The sequence below is a fragment of the Aspergillus brunneoviolaceus genome, assembly GCF_003184695.1.
Source record: "Aspergillus brunneoviolaceus CBS 621.78 unplaced genomic scaffold BO95scaffold_52, whole genome shotgun sequence".
In the NCBI taxonomy this organism is placed as follows: Eukaryota; Fungi; Ascomycota; class Eurotiomycetes; order Eurotiales; family Aspergillaceae; genus Aspergillus; species Aspergillus brunneoviolaceus.
In genome coordinates this window covers 40631-62624 of record NW_020290782.1, presented here as the reverse complement: position 1 = coordinate 62624, position 21994 = coordinate 40631, and the positions used below count along the sequence as shown (strand labels likewise).

The 21994-nt window shown below is 52.2% G+C and overlaps 6 protein-coding genes and 1 non-coding gene across 7 annotated transcripts; 6 read left to right on the top strand and 1 right to left on the bottom strand.

Moving 5' to 3' along the window:
• Window positions 1-146: 146 nt before the first annotated feature.
• BO95DRAFT_516218 (uncharacterized protein) lies at window positions 147-968 on the bottom strand. The gene is made up of 2 exons (XM_025591802.1): window positions 447-968; window positions 147-390 (listed from the first exon to the last, which is right to left on the bottom strand). Exons 1-2 carry the CDS (start codon window positions 934-936, stop codon window positions 269-271), a joined length of 612 nt encoding a protein of 203 aa, XP_025440094.1. The 5' UTR covers window positions 937-968; the 3' UTR covers window positions 147-268.
• A 2006-nt stretch (window positions 969-2974) lies between these two features.
• BO95DRAFT_433783 (RTA1 domain-containing protein) lies at window positions 2975-4522 on the top strand (the record flags this gene model as incomplete). Its single annotated transcript, XM_025585111.1, has 3 exons — window positions 2975-3245; window positions 3347-3861; window positions 4295-4522. The coding sequence occupies 3 exons, from the start codon at window positions 2975-2977 to the stop codon at window positions 4520-4522; spliced, it is 1014 nt and encodes a 337-aa protein (XP_025440093.1).
• Window positions 4523-5924: 1402 nt separating this feature from the next.
• On the top strand, window positions 5925-7063 carry BO95DRAFT_483844 (formate/nitrite transporter family protein; the record flags this gene model as incomplete). Its single annotated transcript, XM_025590314.1, has 4 exons — window positions 5925-6224; window positions 6286-6406; window positions 6463-6819; window positions 6894-7063. Exons 1-4 carry the CDS (start codon window positions 5937-5939, stop codon window positions 7061-7063), a joined length of 936 nt encoding a protein of 311 aa, XP_025440092.1. The 5' UTR covers window positions 5925-5936.
• Window positions 7064-7481: 418 nt separating this feature from the next.
• On the top strand, window positions 7482-7553 carry BO95DRAFT_t220. Its single transcript has one exon. It is a non-coding gene; the product is annotated as a tRNA-Ala (tRNA).
• Window positions 7554-8248: 695 nt separating this feature from the next.
• Window positions 8249-9552, top strand: BO95DRAFT_444952 (uncharacterized protein; the record flags this gene model as incomplete). Its single annotated transcript, XM_025587015.1, has 2 exons — window positions 8249-8595; window positions 8671-9552. Coding segments are annotated over exons 1-2 (916 nt in total), but the record flags the coding sequence as incomplete, so codon positions are not given.
• Window positions 9553-12856: 3304 nt separating this feature from the next.
• BO95DRAFT_393860 (non-ribosomal peptide synthetase) lies at window positions 12857-16339 on the top strand. Its single transcript, XM_025583678.1, has one exon. The coding sequence runs from the start codon at window positions 13098-13100 to the stop codon at window positions 16179-16181; it is 3084 nt and encodes a 1027-aa protein (XP_025440090.1). The 5' UTR covers window positions 12857-13097; the 3' UTR covers window positions 16182-16339.
• Window positions 16340-17355: 1016 nt separating this feature from the next.
• BO95DRAFT_501330 (putative ABC transporter) lies at window positions 17356-21960 on the top strand. The gene is made up of 15 exons (XM_025591007.1): window positions 17356-17493; window positions 17544-17770; window positions 17824-18103; window positions 18166-18399; window positions 18460-19181; window positions 19230-19392; window positions 19443-19682; window positions 19729-19927; window positions 19979-20050; window positions 20115-20165; window positions 20217-20281; window positions 20334-20518; window positions 20572-21005; window positions 21060-21150; window positions 21216-21960. The coding sequence occupies exons 1-15, from the start codon at window positions 17442-17444 to the stop codon at window positions 21900-21902; spliced, it is 3702 nt and encodes a 1233-aa protein (XP_025440089.1). The 5' UTR covers window positions 17356-17441; the 3' UTR covers window positions 21903-21960.
• Window positions 21961-21994: the final 34 nt, after the last annotated feature.

Below are 21994 nucleotides of genomic sequence, written 5' to 3'. Positions count from 1 at the left end.
TCTTACGTGGGTTATATTCTACCTAATGATGGATTGAATGATAGTACTGGATTTTGATTGCTTAATTGAATTCCGCGCACCAACCTAACGTTCATGTTGAGCATATACAGCAGTCCATGTATGCACATACCACCTCTACATTCACCCGCGTATCCCACCTGCATTGAGTCCAACGCAACCATCCAAGTTGACGGTCGCAAGGCAGATACTAGGTATCATTCCGCAAAAGACTTTAGCCACAGGCACCACATGGGTGACCGGCCATCCATCAGCTGGCAAGCTCAATCAAATCCCGGATGATGCTGGCGTGGACCTCGTCGTATGTGTAGGCCACAAACGGCATCATCCACCATACACATGTGATTCTTCTTTGCACCGTGAGCCGCCATTCTAGTCTTCGCGTCAGCGTCCGAACTTCGTCGCCTCTCCATTCCTTTTTCTCTTACCTTGTGGGCCTTGTGGGCTCGGTGGGTCGGACAATAGCAACGCGGTTGGCTCAACTGCCCAGTGGCTAGCCACCGACACGCCAAAGGGGGCGTCCGCTCGGGTCTTGACTCCGGTCGGGGTGTCGCGTAGCCAGGTCTCGAAGTGGATATGCTTTTGTCCCCATTCGCCTGCGCCGGGCATCACCGTGATCACCTGGCTGAGGAGGTAGGTTTGGATCGGCGCGGCTCGGGTTCCCGCCTCTGCTGTGGTCTGGAGCCACTCGTCCTCGTACCGCTCGGGTGCGGTGGGCGCGAGGTCAATATCAGTGACTACCGGATTTAATCTGATGAAGAGTGGCTGGTCTTGGAGCAGCTGGCGGATGGTATCCGGGCGGGCTGACGCGGGGATGCCGGTGGTGACGGTGCGATTGTTCGAGACCCGCCAGGTCACGGTGAATGATAGAAGAGAGGCAATTAAGAGCCCTGTCAAGGATATCTTGGGGTGTACCATTGTATTGAATGGTGGGCAAGGAAGGTTTGGAGTGAGTGAGTGAATGATGAGAGCAAAGGACAGAATTGCGGAAGCGGATTGAACTTGACAGTGATAACTCAACAATAACGATAACAATTAGTGTCGGTCTCACGTGATTCTGTGAACAGCCGCTCAGTTATTAGTTGCGTAAGCACCGTCTATCACTTGAAGTTAACTGTAGTCCTTTTAAAGCCAAGGCTAGATAAAGTGAGCTGAGGGAAGGCTTGTAACTGGCCGTGGTCCACCTGCAGCTGCGAAAGTGCGAAAATGTGGTCTATCGGATAAGAACGACAGGCAATCAACTCCAACAAGACCAATAAAAATGCAAGACATGATGCAAGTCTGACCTGTCCAGGTGAGTGGACACCGGGCACAGAGCCGATAATCACTTTTGAAGCTTCAAGTTATCAGGCTTTGGGCTTACTCAAAACCTAACTCTAAAATCTGGAATAAACAAGATCGCGGGTTGCACAAATGCAATGCCTTGCACATTACCTCCCCTCCTGACTTCCCACAGCTGAGTTGCACATTTATAAACCCGGCGTAATTGCAGTTTCATCTGGCCTACTCTTTTAACATCGTCACCGTCGCGGCAAATACAATGCTATCGACACTTTCTGCTGCGCTCCACATCATCTTGGGCAGCTGGATCAACCCTCCGCCCGATGTCCCGTACATCCCCTGCTTTCCGACCTTGGGCCTCTTGTCGGAACAATGATCCCATGAGTTCTACCACACCTCCATGGGGCCCTGTTCGACGCGGCGGCTGAGGACGGGATCTCATGGACACTGATCGGGGGCCTGCCTGTCATCTACCTTCGTTATCCGGTCCTGATCCGGCAGCTGTTCGTCCAGAATGCCGACTCCATCAGCCGGTGTTGAAGCCAGACCAAAGGCCCCTTTGGCACCGGCAAGCGCATCGTGCGCAATGCCCTGATCACCGCCGACGGGGAGGTCGCCCAGCAGTGGCATGCGGATATGCTGCGTGGGTTTCACCACCGCCTGCCCCTAGAAGGATTACACCCGAAGCTCGTGATGATCGTGCGGAGGTCGAGAATGGTCAAACGGTTGAGACAATGCACGTTGGTGATATAGTCTGATGCGGAGGTGACTTGTTCAAGAGGGCTGAGGAAGAGAGATCCTGTCTGAAGATGGCTCCACGCGGCACGTAAGGGAGTCTACCGGAAAAATCCTTATCTTAAATTATGGAATTTTCCGTACCCCGCACTGTGAGGTATGCTGAAGATTTCCCCTATACACGTACTCAGAATTTCAAAAAGATGAACGTCCAAGGGACCAGTAACGGGTGGTCCGTGCATACGCGCATAGACCCGAGTATCGGGCTCCAACAGGAATCCATCAGCTAAGTGGGTTCGGGTATACTACATTTATTATCTGTACACCGGAGGTCATCTCATATCTCATAAAAGCCCACTAATCTTGTTCTAGGCAATATGTTAATCATATATTTGCCAATTCTCCATAAGTAGTGCATTATCGCTGCACAATAGAAAAGATTCACAGTACTTAACGCTTTCGATATGTGACATGGAGAGATAACATTGATCTGGTAAATAAGATATAAGAAGGCTAAGATTGGCGCTACCGGGTTTCATTGGGCAAATATGTTGCCACACAGTGTAGTGTACCGTTCTCTTGAAGTGAAGAAGAAAAACCTATTACGCGTATTCGAGCAACCCGCCCGCCTAGCACGTTCAAGTGGAGTTAGGTTGAGCGCTGGTTATAGGTAGGCCCATGGGCTGTTTACAATCGGCACACAAGTATTTTCAAGACACGCCACAGACTCAGGTTTCTGGATATGGACGATCCCCAATTTAGTATTTAGATATATATAGAGTATTTCTGTTCTTTTGATACCGATCCCAAGGCATTCACTCCGTGGTCTCTATCTTGATCTTTCATTCTTTTTGACGTAGCATTCTGCTGCATTTTTGTTTTGCTTCTTGCTTTTCTCTCTATCCCCAACCCTCCGGTTTGTCCGCACCGATTGCTCAACATGCCAGAAATTGTTCGTCGCTCATACACCTTTTGGTACTATACTCCCTCACTGGCTGCGGCAGTCATCTTCATGGTCATTTTCATGGGATTGACTGGGCTTCATTCCCGGAAGATGTTCGCAACTAGAACCTGGTTTTGTATTGCGTTCACCCTTGGTGGCTTGTGTATGTTAGCACACTTTAGAATGGATCTGCCTACCAAGCTTTTAAAAGCTAACTCTTCTTTCCCAGTTGAAATCATTGGCTATATCGGTCGCGCCATCGCACATAGTAACACGACCACGATGGGCCATACATACTGGCAAACATCTTCATTCTACTCGCTCCCACTCTATTCGCCGCCTCGATTTATATGACTCTGGGCCGTTTAGTTCGTCGCGTCGGGACTGAACATCTTTCGGTCATCCGCGTCTCACGTCTGACAAAGACCTGTGTCTGGGGCGATGTTTTGTCTTTCATCGTCCAAGGCAATTCCTCTTCTCTCTCGGTTTTGGGTTATGCTCAATGGGGAAAAGTGTGTGTCGTTGTTGGACTAGCGATCCAGCTTATCTCATTCTCCATTTTTTGGATCTCAGCCATTGTATTTGAGAGGCGTATCCGCCGCAATCCTACTCCCGAATCTCTCCAACCGGGAATTCCATGGAAGAAGACATTATACATGCTTTATGCTGTGAGTGCTTTGATCATGATCCGCTCAATTTTTCGCATCATTGAATATGTGCTTGGGAACAGTGGATATCCCTTGCAACACGAATGGACGATGTATATCTTGGATTCTGTCCCGATGGCGATTGTCATGATTATCTACCTGACGTGGTATCCCAGTGGTATAAAGGCCAAAACTGATATTGAGGCAAGTGTTCCCCTTGGACATGTGTACTCGAAGGTCTGATCGAGATCATTGGAGCTGAGGCTGTCTTCTAATGCTGGATTCCTTTCTTCCAAGTGCTTTTACTTCTTGGTACTCTTTCTTTTTTTTTCTTTTTTGTTTTGATAGAAACGATAGCATTGCAGGCGTTCTTGAGTTGGAGTGTTATATGCGTTTCATGCAATTGTCATAGGTAAAAATCACTTTCTTGTGTTGCAGAAATACAGGAACTCAAGCTCCTTACACATAATCACCGTCATCTTCTGACTCATGCTCACGACTCATATTTCAGATTTTGTCACCAACAATTAATTAACATGTTGCGATAGAACGGTAAAGGATGGAATCATACCCCTTCGTGATTCCTTGGTCCAGATATGCGAAAACTGGGGTCAGACGGGGATTCCGGGTTGCTGTTCTTACTCATCCACGAACGAACGATGATTTACAGAGGCATAATCTCAAGCTTGCTGCATATGAAGACTGGCAGAAACTCAAGTCTTATACTCAGGAGTTGCTGCGGTCGGACGATGACGGATGGGTGCCTCACCAGCTTGATTTTAACAAGGTCAAAGCCAAGCATGATGATCTGCTTGAGTTCGTCGTCCAAAGAGAATCAGAAAGGCTTTTGAAAGCGGAGGCAAGTAAGCTTTGGTTCTATACTGAGGATAACAAATGAAGGCTGAGACATAAGTGATTGGATAGACTCTGTCCGTATCTCAAATCAAATTCTGATTCACCAGAAACGCAGCCGGAACGGCTGTCATATGTTAGCAGCGATGTTGACCTCCATCCGAGGAGCTTGCACTATCTCCCGCGAGGTATATAGTGGCGGAAAGTCTACGCACCGAGTCAATGCTCCATTTAATAAACGGATGGAAGTCATCACCATTAGCCCAGACCACTGGATGGCAATTCAAGCTGGGGTCAGGTAAGTGACACCATTGGGCCTAGGAACCTGCCGCCCGGACTCCCCCGTATGGACGATACCCCGTAACCACCGTACTGCTATAGTCACTATTCAAAGTAGGGTCTGTCTTGGGAAAGCCAAGCATTGCGGCGTGGCTCGATCCCTGACGGCTGTAGATCTGATTGTGTTTTATAATAGCTTAACCCATGTGTCGTCTGAACCTATATTACTTTCCTGATAGCACTCTTGAAGCAGTGCTGAGAGTATGTTCTATTACTGTTGGTCGTCCGTATGAACGTAAGCAGACAGGAGTGAAAGCAATAAGTTACGTAGCACATCTCCCTAGCTGAATCTGTCTGAGGGCGGTGAGAGTCAACTGGCTGCAAGGAGGCGGCAGAACCCTGCGCTCAAAGCGCCAACATGTCCGACTGTCACTTGCTTAATACGTGGCTCAAGTACGGCTGAGTGGGCGAAGGCTCTATCTTTCACACCCCGTGGTTGTAGTGCTAATTCTCTGGTCAATATGATTTGTATATCACGCGGGTTTTTAGGAACAAAACAAGAAAAATATCGGCAGAACTATCCACGGTTATGGGACAGAGCGCTATGCATAGGTTCTCAACACTTTGTGTGGAAGTTGCAGATCTGGCTCACCAAACAACCAAAAGAAAAGATTTCCTGGAGCACCCGCTTAATATAGCTTGGTACAGTAAGCCTTTGCTTATATATGACTAGTTTTCCCCTAGGTCCTCGACTAGCCCTCTCGCTACCAGAATGGGCCTATGAGGGGGACTGTGTTGGGGTAACTGGGTCAAGAGTGTGGCCCTTCCGTCTTTCCGCGGAGACCCCCCCCCATCTGACTAGATAAGCTTCAGCGTTGTGAGTTGTCGGATTGCGAGACTTATCTCTGATCTGCATGCCCGGATCCGAACCTTATTCCTAGCCGAGAGGATTCCCCGACGATCTAACCACCCATCCTACTGCCCATTCGCTGCCTCGGTCTTGCTCGTATCCGCAGAGAGGTCCATAATGCTGAATGCTGTGGGGGTCTGGCCTGGAATTTGCCGACCGGTCGCATACCAAGGGCTCACACTCACAATAATACTGCATACATATACCCGGTCTCGCTGCTCATCCCTGCCTTCCAATTCAGTGTGCTTCCCTCAATTCCCTCCCACTCACCATGTCCTCCATCAAGCTGGATTCGTTCTCCCCCGCCGAGGTGGTCGAGCTCATTGCCCGCACCGGCGCCAGCAAGGGCCACATGCGCCTGGACAAGGTCTTCTTCAGCGCCGTATCGGCGGGCTCTCTGCTCGCCTTCGCCTGCGGAACCTCCTTGAGCACCAATTCCTCGCCGTGGTTCACGGAGAATGCGCCGGGGTTGCTCCGCACCATCAGCGCCTTGGTCTTTCCCTACGGTCTGTGCATGATCATCCTAACCGGGGCTGACCTCTGCACCGGTTCTTTCATGGTATTTCTCGATCCCCTCTGGGAGATGCGGCTGCATGAAATCTAACCCCAAGGTCTGGCAGCTCACAACGGTCGCCGCCCTCCAACGCCAACTCCCCTGGTGGAAAATGCTCCTGCACTGGTTCGTCACCTTCTGGGGCAACCTGTGCGGTTCTCTCTTCGTCGTCGCCATCATCTTCGGCTGTGCGTCCTTTTTTTTCCTCCCCAACCTGTGACCTGGATATTAATGTTCACCCCAGACGGAGGCATCTTCACCGCCGACCCCTACAAATCCGAGGCCATCGACTACGCCACCAAGAAGCAGCTCACCCCGTCCTTCCACGAGATCCTCCTCCGCGGCATCGGCTGCAACTGGCTCGTCTCCCTCGCCTGTTTCTTCGGGTTGCAGGGCCGCGACCTCGCGTCCAAGGTCATCGGCATCTGGTGGCCGATCTTCGCCTTCGTGTCCATGGGCTTCGACCACGTCGTCGCGAACATGACCTTCATCCCGCTGGGGATCTGGTTGGATGCCCCGGGCCTCTCGGTGGGGCTGTATATCTGGAAGGGGATCATCCCCACCTTGATTGGGAATATACTCGGCGGTGGATTTTTCGCTGGTAGGTTTTCTTCTTTGGGTGCTTGGTGGGAAGGAACGGAGAGACGTGGGTTTTGCTGACGACATGTGTTGCAGGGACTTATTACTGGTATATGTATCTTGTCGATGGGGGCAGTGTGTCGTTGGCGGGGCTGAGGAGGCGGCAGTACGGCGGGGAGGTGGGGTCCGGGGGGTCCAGTCCGGGAGAAGCGGAGATGGTTGATGTTGAGGCTGCTGCTGCGGTGGGGGATGTGAAGAGGGCTTGAATGGTGGGGTGTGATGAGATCATGATCAACTGCATGCTGTCTGTGGAATAGATTAACTAGACTTTATATGAATTAGACTTAGTGTTTCATTACTAGCTCACACTACGGAATTCCAGTGGCATCGGGTTAGTGTTGGCATTTTTGTGGCAATATATACCTCTAGGCAAGGGTAAAGGGATACACAAGAATGCCCAATCATTCCAGTGGAAGGTATGTTTATGGTAAACCTATCTGGCTAGTAGTATAGGAGAAGTGTGAAGTGCCCTGCATGTATACTGCATCAGGATCCACAAATTTCCAGAACATACAGTTTTAGTCCATGGTGACAAAGGCACTCCGACTGTGTTCTGGCCGATTGCGCCAGTTCTAGCAGTGAATAAGAACAGGGAACCAAACTAGGAGCCTCGTTTCAACAATTGGGGCTGTGGTTTAGTGGTATAATATTCCCTTAGCATGGGAGAGGTCCGGGGTTCGATTCCCCGCAGCTCCATCTTTTTGTTTTTTTCTCCTTCGTTCTCCATGTATCATTGCCTCAGGCAAGGAGTATCCCGTCCCGTTCGTCGTGCGGGACAGTGCGAGCAATTTGTCTTATTGGTTGAACAACCACCAGCTAGCCACACTACCCATGTGCTATCGTTCCAATGGTCCTCGTGCACTAATTAGCAGTAGTTAAATATCAGACAGCCCACCGGAAAAATCTGTTCTAGCTGGAAGTGTGTTGTCATGGGACCTCTCACTTGCACTAGCCTCTTATCTCTAGATTAAGCCGGGACCATTGGTTGGAACCCCACATGGGAAGAGGCCAGCAGCTAACCCTGATTTCTGTTTTATACACCCTTGAAATCAGCCAACAAGCACTCATGACAGTCTCCGGTAGCTTGTTTTCTACATCACTACACTGCATATGATCAACCCAGAATCCCACCCAAACCGTCGAGGAAATCATCCAGGTGGACAGTTTCTTTGTTGAGCTGGAGGGAATCCCGGCTCAGCCCAACGACAGGGGTGTGTTCTTAGTGAGCGCTAGCCCTTGCCTATCTTATAGCTTCCACCAATGGTAGACAGGCAATACAGGCGAGCTGTAGAGATCCCTGTCGATGGCTAAATTGAGCACAGTCTAGGATGGCTGCGGGCGTAGACAGCGGGGAAACCGGTTATCCGACCACGACAGACGAGCTGCCGACCCTGTGCGATGGTTGAGGCGGAGCACCCTTTTATTGACTACCTGATTCTACGCTAGAAGGCAGTCCACGTATTAAAAGACCCTACGACGCTGCTGGTTGCTGCGACTAGTCATATGGCACTCGGTAACTCTCACAAGATGGCACTCTCGAGGCTTGCAAGGAGTAGCCTGCTACTCTCATGGCTTCTCACGACCTCGCAACAGTGTCTCGTCCGCGCCGAGGGCTTCACCTTCCCTACCACCGACGTGGACGAATTCATAGTCGGAGACCTGGTCAATGTCACCTGGGACACGGTCTCCCCGCGCATCTCTCTCTATGAAATGTGCGCCACGGCCGTCCTTTTAGAATGTAGGTCCTTCAGCCCTATGCTTGCTTCCCTCAGTCACCCTAGACACAAGCACCGCTGACACCGATGATCCAAAGCCAACGTCTCCAACACACAAAGCTACGTCTGGAACGCCACCCGAGACCACTACACAGAATCAGGCTGTGCATTCGAGCTTGTCTCCCTCACCGACGAAGGTTCTCTCATCCTTCCCAACCTGACTAGTGTTCCCTTCGGCGTCGACCCGCGATACACCAATGACCCAGCACCGACCTCCTACAACTTTGGCGACACCCCCTCCACCGCCACCTCCGCCGTATTGACAAACACCCTTTCCTCCTCCACCACCATCACTGCTAACCCATACACCGCATCCGCAGAACCAGCATCAGCGACAACATCGTCATCCACCCCCAACGAAAGTCCCACAGCCATCGCAAAGGGAGGCCTCACCACCGCCCAGAAAGTGGGAGTCGGGCTCGGAGTCCCGCTAGGCGTTCTGGCATTGTCACTGGCCGGGGCGTTGCTGTTCATGTACCGCCGTCGGCAGCGACGGGGACGCGGAGATGGATCGTCTGCACAGCTACCATTGCCGCCACCGCAGCAGCAGCATCTGTATCATAGTGTTCCAGCGATGGCTGAGCAGCCGAAATCCCCGTTTGACGGGTCACGGATGTCGCGGGTGTCCGGGGCGGAGACGCTGATTGCGGAGCTCCCGGCGGCAGATGTGGAGGCTGCCTCGGAGATGGGGGATAGTTTGCGGCCGGTTAGTGAGCTCATGGGGACGCCGAGGAATGAGTTGACTTGATGATGAGGGATGTTGGCTTGGGCGTGCAAGGTCGGGTCTGTTGGTTATGGTCTCCGAGCGTTGAAGTTTGTTGATGGATGGCGAGTTGGGCCTTGGGTACGGGGCATGTAGTGTCTTAATGTAATGGTAATAATAATAATGAGTTCTACTCAGTATCTACTGAACATGAGGGTAGTACGTACTGTGATTTATATAATTGAACAGTGATTTTTGTCTTTCCTATATGCCTACATATGGGACAAGTGCTAATGTTAATGTCGTCATTATAACTTCATTCGAACCTTGTTTCCAGCCCGAACCGTGTACTGAAGAAAATGATGTAGGGCTTATTGTACAAATAATATAGGTCTGACCTCGCACCGTGAGTCAGTTGATAAGGATCATTCAATATGTGCATTGTTTGTCAGGTTTATTCCGTCTGATCTGTTTGTGCAACCGTACTGGTTGCACAAACGAAAAAGAAGAACAACAACTGCTACGCCGAGAACCTACGGCGATGTCAGTCTGTTGTCTATGAGAGTATTGAATAATCTTTGAAATGGTATCCTGTCAGCTTCGCCGTGCCAGTACCTCAAGACCCTCGATAAACAAGCCCAGCAGCCGCAAGCGCAGGCCTCATCCATGCGACCCTCGTACCGTTGAAAACCCACCTATAGTCGATCCTCAACCTCCTCCGCCCCGAGAACATAGGCCACCGAGGTCAACGGCAAAATCGAAGATCTCTCATACCGCAATCTGCTGGGCCCAACTCAGTGGCCTTCCGAGTCGTCCCTGCCGGAATTCGCGCCTCTCGTCCAACGGCTCATCAAGAAGAGAACCGGGGTGGCGACCGCCATCCGCAAGCTGGCTGCCGAAGCAATTGGAATTAAAAACAGTCTGTTAGACCAACTGTTTGATGCCAAGCAGCAGTATCATGGACGAATGATCAAGTACCCATCTCAGCCGGCCGGCGCGGATCCGGCGGCGGTGCAGGCCCTGGGTGCGCACCAGGAGACCGCGTTTGCAGCCCTCATCTTTCAATTGACTGACCACATTTCGCTGCAGGTGCGGAACGCCCAGCGGATCTGAATTAATTGTCCGCCTGTGCCTGGGACGCTGGTCTACGTGGTCGGTAAGGGCGTAGATGCGGTGACGTACGGTGTCTGCAAGACCGCCTGGCACCGCGTGATCCCCCCTGCCCCGGGCAGCGGCCCGTGATACAGTAATGCCATTGGCACTGGGCTGGGGCTGAATATCCCGACCACCGCGCCAGAGACGAAGGATGCTCTGCAGATATTAAGGAAAGAGCTTCGCGCCCAGCATGGGATGTTGACCGACGAGCTCCACGAGTATCTGCGCGAGGATGAACGATTTCCGACCGTGGGATCGCGCGTGTTTCACAACTATGCTCGAAGCTATCCCGAGGTGGTGAGGAGATGGATGAGTGCGCCCTATTCATCAGTCAATTTATAAGAATTGCTCGCTCACCAGAGATTTTAGTTTCCTGGATACATTATCGACTAGTGAGCATATAGAAGAGCGCTAGGTACCTGAGGTATTTTGGCTCAGAGGTTCGCTGATCCATTCAATCTGCTTCCTGCCGTGCGCTGAGATGTCCTGCATTATGATGCAAATGAAGTATTGAATACGTCGATATGTATAGAGAATTTGCTAAAGCAAATGCATCCTATGATCATAGATAGTCTGAAATACAGAACTACGCAGCGATAGCCCGAAAGCGTTTTTTTTTTTTGTTGCTGATGCAAACCCTGCTGGAAGGCAAAACACCTAGGCCCAGGTACATGCTGCCTGTTATTTCTCGTAGAGCATACCTGAGCGTGCACCGGACTACTCTAAATATTCATGGGCAGAGGAGTCACATGAAGAATTGCAGGCAATACAAAGTATATGTTAGCATTTGAGTTTGCAGTTATAGTAGCAAAAGCGTCCCGACTGACCAGGTATCTGGTAAATTTTTGATTGAACGAATAGGGCTATTTCCGTCACGGTCGCATATCGTGAGTTCGATTCTTGGTGAAGTCTGATCTTCTTGTGGGACAGACGAATAGTGCAAACAACGGAACACTCGAAACATCGTCGAACACATACTACAAAAACACTACATTGAGCATCGGTCTGCCTGGAATTGGATTCGACCATTTCATACCCACAGCAGTTCACAAAGGGTGATCAAGGTGTGGAATGTGTCAATCGCCCCCCAGGACTTAGCCCTACCACTCTCCCCAATGGGAACCAAAAACCTTTTTGCTGAACGGTCAAGAGCTATTTCCAGCAGTATGTCTTTCTGAAGGCTTCTATCTCCCTGATTATATACCTTAATTGGTTAAGTTCAATGAGAGACTTTCGCTCTGGATAATATGCAACGAACTATGTTCGTGCTCCATAATCTTGGACTTCAGTAGCTGTTCTATCTCATATACCCTGGTCATGGAGGATAGAGTCTCTATGATAATACCAGTCTAGCCATCCTTTCTTCTCCGGATAACTTGTCGAAGTCATGATGTCAATCCAATTCAACCAAGAAGATGTCCCACAACAAATCAGCTCAAAAGGCAGTTCCTGTTGCTACCGACGGAAAAAGTGGGTCTCAACAACGACAGCGACCGGGAGGCTGGGACTCACGACACGCCAGTCTAAACTGTTATGTCGTAAGGACCCAAGGAGGGATGTATCGAAATATTATTTATCTAGTAGCAGATGATAGCACGACAATTCTAGTCGTATGGTCTAGACATGGAGATAATCATATGCTTGATTGAATTGCCCGACCCATGACGCCGCGTCCAGGTAGATGCGCTCGCAAGCTGTCGCGTAAACAATGGTAAACAACTGCAAACAGGCTTGAACAGCAAGATTAGACCTCAGAAACCGTCCACCAATTCTGGATCACAACAACTCGTCATACACATCGCGCAGGACAGACTCATGTTCACGGCTCAGCTGGGGTTAGGGTTTTCGGAAGCCTCGTGACGTCGGAGGAGCATGGAGAATCCCGACTTCCCGGTGTCGGACCATGGAACCTGGCTAGCCATTCAATCAATAAACAAAAACATGTGAACGCTTTTGCCCGTAGGATTCGGAATTGCCCACACGTGTCCTACCTTGTACCAAAGTCTGGATGCGGCAAAGTCAGGGCCAGCCGACGGGTCTTGCCCTTCCTGGCATGGCCCTTTGTTTCAGTAGGACTATGAAAGTTTGCTGTACACACAAGGTTTGTGGAATGAAACAGTTTGGATGGCTTCAATGTTGTGGCTTGAGTGGTGATATATGCAAGCACTACAGTCAAGTCTTGAGTTCATTTTCTGTTTGTTGTCGTATCGCTCTGGTTATTAGATCAGACCTCGAAGGCCATGCACCGCGTCATGGCACGCCACAAACCATGGAGCTTGTCAACCTGTCAACCCGATGCTACAATGATGCTATTTAGACATGTGACACGTAACACAGTTATCCTATGACTGGTAGACTGTTGAATTGAAACAGAGAGAGGGAATTTCAGGTTTTGAGCCGAAGAGAAGCATCGCGTATCTTGAAAAGGTGTATACCCCGCAAATCTCGAGGCTGAGGGCAAAGGTATAAGTGGACTTGTTCCTCAGCCTTTGTTCAAAGCTGTGGACTTTTTCACATTGATCATTACGAATTCCAAATCCAAAGCAGAGCGGAGAACCCAAAATTGAACAAAACAGCTCGAGATCTTATTTCAGACCGAAATCGAAAATGGGTTCCTTGTTTCAATCCACCATCGACAGGATCATTTTATCCCACACCGCGAAAAGCCCTCAGGCGACGGCTGTCGAAGATGGCGACCGCAAGCTGTCATATCAGCAGCTCGAGCACAAAGTAGCCAGCCTCACCTCCATGCTCGAGGAGCACGACCTCAAACATGAAGAGCCAGTTTGCATCCTGGCGAATCTCGGCATTGAGGTCATTGTCGCTCAGCTGGCTCTCATACGCCTTGGCTTGACATGTATTCCCTTGATTACATGTACGCCCAGGCTTCGCCTCATGAGTATCCTGAAAGATGTGGGTGCAAGATATGTTCTTTCGGACTCGGAAGGCATTCTCCTGGATAGTGAATTCACGGTCCTTCCCATCACAGTCCGCAACGAAGAAAAGCAGACCCGTGACGCGGACCGTGCTGGCTTCGCCGATGGTGTCGATGGCACCCAAGACTCATTCGTGGAGTGCCAAAACCCCAAATATCGCAGCCACATCCTGTACACCTCTGGATCTACCGGAAAGCCCAAGCCGGTGCAGGTCATGGAGCGAAGCATTCTGCATTTGGCAACCAAGAGCCCGCTCGGAATCCTCGACCCGACCGACAAAGTCGCCATCATCAACAACCCCGGCTTTGACATCTCCCTGTTTGAGATCTTCTCCGGCCTCGTCGGAGGAGCGACGCTCGTGATCGTGCCTCGCATGGTGGTCACGGACCCCTTCACCTTCCGCGAATTTATCGTGGAGAAGAGACTTTCGGTCATCTATCTGACCTCCACCTTGTTCGGCATTATCGCCCACGCCTGCCCGACCACCTTCCACAACGTCAAGCACCTTTTGATCGGCGGAAGCATTGCCAACGTCGGAGCAGTCAAGGCTGTCGTAAACTCGTCTCTGCCCCCGAAACATCTTTGGAACACCTACGGTCCTACCGAGATCACGACCCATGCCGCGATGCATCTGGTCACCCCGTCAGAGTTCCAGTACGATAACATCGGTCTCGGAAGGCCTTTCGGGGATGGACGCCTTCGGCTGGTGAATGAAGACCTCAGTCCCATCACCGCCCCCGGCGTCGTCGGTGAGATTCTCCTCACTGGGCCCGGCTTGACACGCGGATACGTTGGCCTCCCCGAAGAGAATCAGCATCGGTTTGTGCAGCTGGAAGACGGCCTCCGGTACTATCGCAGCGGTGACCGAGCCAAATGGAGAAAAGGCGAGGCCGATGTTTTCGAATTCGCCGGACGCACGGACTTTCAAGTCAAGCAGGGCGGGTTTCGCGTGGAGCTGGAAGAGATCCAGCACATGCTACTGTCTAGCGGTCAGCTCGTGGGCGCTGTCGTCGTGCAGGTACTGGGCAGCGGCGTGAGCGTGGGGGCGTTTATCGTTGCGTTTGTCATTCCCGCTATCGCTGATACTCTGCGCCTCGGGGAGCTCGACGAATACTTGGGGGAAAGGCTGCCCGCATATATGATCCCCAGCGATATCGTGTTCCTCCAGGAGTTCCCATTGAACGATCATGGGAAGATTGATCGCAAGGCCTTGATTCAGAATTACCTGACGGAGCGCGAGCACAAGAAGTTCGAATGCAAGGACAGCCGTGACACCACCGCCATCGTCAAGGGCCTCTGGTTTTCGTTGCTCAACAAACCGTCTTTCGCCCAAGACGACGACTTCTTCCGATTGGGGGGCACCTCCTTGCAGGCAGCGGCCCTGATAGCCAAACTGCGCGAGCACACGGGCCGAACAGTCTCCATGCGCGGGCTTGTGGAGAACTCCCGTCTCCACGAGCTGGTCGCCTATCTGGGCGAGTTCGTCGAAGGCGGCAATGCTCCCGACGAGGCCGATACTTGGATCGCTGATGCCCGACTGGCCGATGACCTGAAGATCAATCCGACCTGGTCCGCCCAGGATTGGGATTCAGTCGTGGACTGGACCGCTCCAGGGGAAGGCCGTCTTTTCCTGACAGGTGTCACCGGATTCGTGGGGGCGCATTTTCTCTCCCGCTTGCTCAAGATGCCGGAGGTGCAGGAGGTCGTCTGCCTTGCGCGCGCGAAGAGCGGCCAGACCCCCCGGCAGCGCGTCGAGAACACTCTCCGGCGTTACGAGTTCCACGAACGAGTGGCGGATCAACTCGACAAGCTGACCGTCCTCGAAGGCGATATCACGCAGAAGGACCTCGGGTTATCCGGCGGCGACTACACGCAACTGGCGGACAGGACCAGCGCGATTTTCCACATCGCGGCCAAGGTCAACTACTGCGAGCCCTACTCGGCCCACTTCGAGCCCAACGTTCTCGGAACGAAGAACCTGCTTGAGCTGGCGGCGCAAGGCCGCCGGAAACCCTTCCACTACATGTCCAGTCTCGACGCGTGGGGCGCAACCGGCCTCATCTATGGGACCCGGGTGCTCCTGGAGGACGAGCCGCTGCTCCCACACATAGGGTCCCTGGCATTCGACATCGGCTACGCATCCAGTCAGTGGGTGGCCGAGCAGATGGTGCGAGGCGCGCGCGACCGCGGCCTTCCCGCCGTGATTTATCGACCCGGGTTCGTCCTCGGGGACACCCGCCACGGCGCCGGCAATCCGGATGACTTCGTGTCCCGCCTCTTCATGGGATCGATCCGCCTCGGGGCGTTTCCGCATCTCCCCAACCAGCGCATGGAGTTCGTCACGGTGGACTACGTCTGCGACGCGACGTTGCACATCGCCGCCAGGAAGAAAAGTCTCGGCCGCTCGTACTGCCTGGTGCCGCCGTCGCCCGCCGTCTCCGTGGATATGGAGCGGACGTATGAGATCTTGGTCGCCGCAGGCTATTCGCTGCGCTTGCTGCCGTACTGGGACTGGGTCCGCGAGCTCCAGGAGATCGAGGACCAGGACAATCCGTTGAACCCGCTCCTCCCCATGCTGCAGGAGCCCGTCATCAGTGGGCTGTCGCGCTTCCAGACCAGCCGGCAGACGCCGCGGTACGATTGCTCCAATACCCTCGTCGCGCTCAAGGATGCCCCGGATATCAAGTATGCGCCGCTCAGTGTCGATTTGCTGGGCCGGATGCTGCGTTTCTGGCGCCGCATGGGGGCTTTTTGAGGCGGCGGCTTTTTGAGGCGGCTTAGGGCTGATTGCGGAATTGGGCGGGGAAACGGATGGGGTTTGCTAGTGCTGATGGCACAGCTAGTTATGGATTCCCTCCGGCCTCTTGTTCTTATGCGCTCGATGAAAGCTGTCCGTGTGAATTGTTGCGTGCCTTGGATAAGTGAAAATTGGGAAATGATCATGTAGGGTGGATCTGGTAGTATAAATAAATGCACGTGGAACTGCTCAGGAAAGCTTGAAGGCCAACAAGCTGCATGAAAGTCCGTCGTATTAGTTAAACTCTAGCTACCGTGCGGAGAGTATGTCTTCCGTACCGTACCGGTATGTTGCTATATTTAGATGGAATATTCTTCGTTTATAATTGAAGTGCTAATTTCGATTGAACGGCCCAACCACAGCTGATTGGGATTCACAAATCAGGGCTAAAAAGGCGTCAGCACGACTGACCGCCAAGATAAAATGCCAAGGGCCTGCCCCTCACAGCTCACAGTACCTTGGTTGATCAAGCTTCGGATGCTACTAATCATAACATCGTTTGTGGCTGTCTGCTCAGTCTTCCCTAGCCACAATGGCTCCAAGCTCCACGCAGCTCATACCTATCATATTCACAACTTGTGCCTCACTTTTTGTCCTGATCGTTCCCTTCAGGCTTTGGAAGCTTCGTAAGTCCGGTACCTGGAATCCTTCACGCTGGCTGGGCCGTCTGAAAATTGTCAGTACTACCTCCCGTTTCGTACTTCGAGTGAGCAATTAATGTAGGCAAGATGCTAGCTCTTGGCAATTTCCCTGTCTGTGGTTTTGTCTTACTACTTGGTCCAAGTATCGACCTCGGATATTGAAGATAAAACTGAAATCCTGATCTCGCTTCTCGCGTCTATTGCTGCTGGGCTGAGCTTAGGCTTACTCCTATACAAGGAGCATCAACGATGCTATGGACCCTCCGTCCTAGCGTTAGTGTACTTGGTCCCGGCTATTATATGCGACGCCGGTTACCTGAAGATAATCTACGAAGACAGCTCGAACGGCACTGTCTCGCACATGGTATTTACTCGCTGTTCGATGCACATTATGCTTTTCGTCATTGAGCTCTGCACCTCTCGATGTTCAGACTTCGACGGTGTGGCCAAAGACCATTCCCCAGAGGAACGCTGCAGCCTCATCAGCCGGACTTTCTTTCTATGGATCAATCCCATTCTTCTACAAGGTTCCAGGAGCATTCTCAGCCACGAAGATGTGCCACCACTGCGCCAAGATATGAGCCCAGCAAAAACACGGCAATCAATTCTAGAAACATGGTCTCAGCGCCGTGCGTCCCCTCCCTTGTATGGTCATGTGCATCTTGCTAAATTAGACCAGTCAAACCCGAAACAAAGCGGACCTTGCCGATGGCTCTCTACCAATGCCTCAAAGGACCCTTTCTTGCAGCTGTCATTCCACGACTATTCCTTCTTGGCTTTCGCTATTCTCAGCCGATTCTAATAAAAGAGTCTATCAGATACGTTGCTTCGGGCCCTACCATCGCTGCCAGTGGGCGTGGCGCTGGACTCATTGTGTCTGCGGTCGCCATCTATGGTGGTCTAGCTGTAGCTCTCCCTCATCTAGTCAAGCATCCTCCTGAACTAATATCTCTATCCAGATCTCGACCGCCATATACCGACACCAAATCAACCGACTGAAGCTCATGACGAACAGTGCGCTGGTGGGTCTGATCCACGACAAAACCATGAAGTCGCCCAGCATTGCGTACAACAACGGCGAGGCGACCACGCTCATGAGCACTGACGCAGACAGTCTCGATGGCATCACAGAGATGTTCCATGAAACATGGGCTCAGGTCGTCGAGGTGGTGATCGGGACAGGACTTCTAGCCAGCCAGGTCGGCTGGATCTGGCCCCTTCCCCTTTTCTTCATATACCGTGGGCGCGCATATTTCCGCTATCTAGGTAGTACTCTGAGTCCGAGGCTAAAAGTTGCCTAGTCTGTTCGCACATGAGCCAATTCGTCGCAAAGCACCTGCAACCGCGGCAGAAGGCCTGGAATTCAGCTACGCAGCAACGGATAGGTGCTACCAGCTCTCTACTGAGGGCGATGAAAGGAGTGAAGATGCTTGGCATCCAAAACAATCTCACCGATCGCATTCAGGACTTGCGAGAGGAAGAACTACTGGCTGCCTCCAAACTGAGATGGGTTATGGTATACTACAATGCCTCGGGTTTGTTATGCACACTTTCATCTCTTTTAGACCTTGAGTAGGAGACTAATGGGCCAACAGCCAATGCGCTCGGGATCTTCTCTCCAGCGATCACCGTGGTGATCTATGCTCTCATCGCGGTCGCTCGCGGGAGCACCCTGGACACTGAGACGGCATTTACCACCATGGCTATCTTGAGCATGGTCACGCATCCAGCCAATATGGTGATGACGATCGTCCCGCGTGCGGTGGCTGCATTCGCTGGCTTTGAAAGGATTCAAGCCTATCTACTCCGCGAAGATCTACCTGCTCATCGTGCAATATTAGCTGAAAGTACCCCTGACACGTCCTTTGGAAATGGGGCAACTGGCGAGATAGCACAGGGAGCAGCTTCTGCTATCCAAATTACTCATCTACGCATCGGTAACGAGCAACCGGTATTGGCGAACATAGACCTCAACATAGCCAAGGGGTCATTCGTTATCATATCCGGTGCAACTGGGAGTGGCAAGACGAGCCTCCTGCGCGCTATCCTGGGGGAATTTGTCCCTGCTCATGGATCGATCAATGTGTCCACACGGAAGATAGCTTATTGTGCGCAGAAGCCGTGGCTACCCAACGAGACTATCAGGAAGGTAATCTTTGGCGCTACCGAGGTCAGGACTCCAGATAGTGAGAAGTGGTATCATGAGGTCACAGAGATGTGCTGTCTCACCCATGACTTCGACTCCCTTCCTGATGGAGATCAGACCATGTGTGGCAGTGGTGGACTTAATCTGTCCGGTGGACAGAGACAACGTGTGGTATGTTTGCTGCATCTGCTCCAAACTGATTAAGCTAATTTTCTCCAGGCCCTTGCACGCGCACTGTTTGCCAAATGCGATCTACTTCTCTTAGACGACACTTTCAGCGGCCTGGATGGGGAGACGGAGCCAAAGGTGTTTGATAACATCTTTGGACCAGAAGAACTTATCAGGACATCGAATATGACTGCTGTTCTTGTCTCAAACTCAGGTACACTACCGATAACGTCCTTAGGCGTCTAATTGCTGACAGCAGGACAGCTCAATATTTCCGATCTGCGGATCACATCGTGGTTCTCGGTGAGCATCGGATCTTAGACCAGGGACGCTGCGAGAATCTGAAGATCAAAGCTGCATCCATCGAGAAGTTTTCAGGCACTCAACACACGCAAAACAATGCTGTCCTGGCTGGGAATCTCGAGAAGCTTGGTGCTCAACTGCGAGCCAAAGCCGAGACGGAGTTGGACCTTGCGAGACAGACTGGTGACCCCGCTCTTTATGGTAAGGATATATTCCGCAAGGCAGTACATTACTGACCGGGATACAGCATACTATCTAGGATTCATCGATGCCATCAACCTCGCTCTATTGATTGCCACGAGCGCATCATACGGCATCTTCATCACCATCCCGCAGTACTGGTTGCGATTGTGGACCGAGTCCAATGGCAGAAATACCGCATTCTATGTGTGTGGATTTCTGTTTTTGTCGAGTATGTCGTGGACGTCGACTAGTGTCATGATGGGGTACGTCTAGCGTTGCTTAGAAAACGTTGTTCCAGTGCTGATAATCAAAAGAATTCTTGTGATTCGGATCGCACCACAGTCAGGGAAACGGCTGCATCAGCGTCTCCTGGATATAGTCGCAAAGTCAGTACCATCAGTTCTCACTGTTTGAGATGAGACATACGAGACGATACTAAGTATCTTCCAGCGCACCTTTGTCCTACTTCTCCAATACAGACAACGGTTCAACCTTGAACAGGTATGGGTTAGCTTCCGTGGGTATCGATCAGAATACGTTGACACCTACCAGATTCAGTCAAGACATCCAGCTCATCGACAGGCAGCTTCCCACAGCCTTCCAGACTGTCATGACTCGTAAGCCGCCAGTCTCTGACTGCAGAATATTCCCGAGCTGACATTCAGCCAGAGATATTCAAACTGCTAATGCAAATCACCCTACTCTGCATCGCCGACAGCTGGCTCGCGGTATCCCTACCAGCGTGCGGGCTTGTTGTCTACTTCGTACAGGAAGTCTACCTCCGGACCTCACGACAACTCCGCTTGTTGGAGCTGGAATCGCGCGCGGGCGTCTTCTCCAGCTTTCTGGAATCAGTGCGTACACCCCCGCTTTAAACACAATGTATCCCCTCTAACCAAGGGAACAGATCGACGGGCTCGAAACAATACGCGCGTACGGCTGGTCCGATGCCGCCATCCAGGATAACATCCAGCGCGTGGACCACGCGCAGCGGCCGGAATACCTCCTCCTGTGTCTGCGGCGATGGCTGAGTCTTGTTTTGGATCTTCTGGCTGCTGCCCTGGCCACGATCGTCGTGGCCACGGCAGTCGCGTTGCGGGGACAAGTGAGCGGCGCGCAGGTCGGCATCGCACTGAACGTCATGCTCGTGACGAACACCACGCTTCTCAGTCTCGTGGTCAGCTGGACTAACCTGGAGACCTCCCTGGGCGCGATCGCGAGGCTGAAAGCGCTGGAGGAGTTCACGCCGACCGAGGGCGGGAAGGCAGGGGGGCTGGATCCTCCGGGCCACTGGCCTTCCAAGGGAGAGATACAATTCGACAATGTCACTGCGTCATATCAGTAAGTGTTTCCCACAAAGATACTCGTCAAAGCTGCCAATTCACCCGATGTCAGTGCGCAACCCAACGCGTTCGCGCTCCGGAACCTGAGCCTGAGGATTCCCGCCGGCCAGAAGCTCGTTATCTGCGGCCGGACAGGGAGGCAAGTCACCCCTTTCCCTCCCATCGATATACATCCCATTAACGCGCATGGTGGGATGACAGCGGAAAGAGCACATTGCTCCTCACCCTCCTGCGCCTCCTGGAGCTTCAATCCGGCATCATCAAGCTCGACGGTCTCGACATAAAACAGGTGCGACTTGATCTCCTCCGCCAGCGCGCCTTTATCGCCGTCTCACAGGACGCCCTTCTCTTCCCCCAAGAGACGCTGCGCTTCAACCTCGACCCCGACTCCGCCGCATCAGACGAGATGATTGCTCTTGCGTTGGGAAAAGCGGGCCTGTGGAAGCATTTTTCCGCTGTGGAGGCGCGCGGCGCAGACGATGCGTTGGCAACTGTCATCGACATCCTGGAAGACAGCAGTGAACACACCGTGCTGGACAGGAATGTCTCATCATTCTCGGAACTTTCCCTCGGACAGTACCAGCTGTTCGCGCTGTGCCGCGCGCTGATCAAGGCGCGGGTGCTGCGGGGATGTGGTGTCAGACCTGTGGTTGTGCTGGATGAGGTCACTTCGGCGCTTGATGCGGAGACGGAGGTGACGATTCAGCGGATCATCGACGAGGAGTTTACCCAGGAGGGGCATACTGTTATTGTGGTGGCGCATAGAGTTGGGGGGTTAGTGGAGCAACTCATCCCGGGGAGAGATGCTGTTGCCGTCATGGCGGATGGCAGATTACTGGATGTTGCGGAGGATTTTGTATCGAATGGTGTCTCGCCGATTGGACAGGTGAAGTAATCGGGGTTTGAGAGTAGAGTTGGACAGAAAGAACAGGATTAATTTATCGCAAAGTCCAGTGAATAATGCAGAACCACATTCTCCACCGCTCA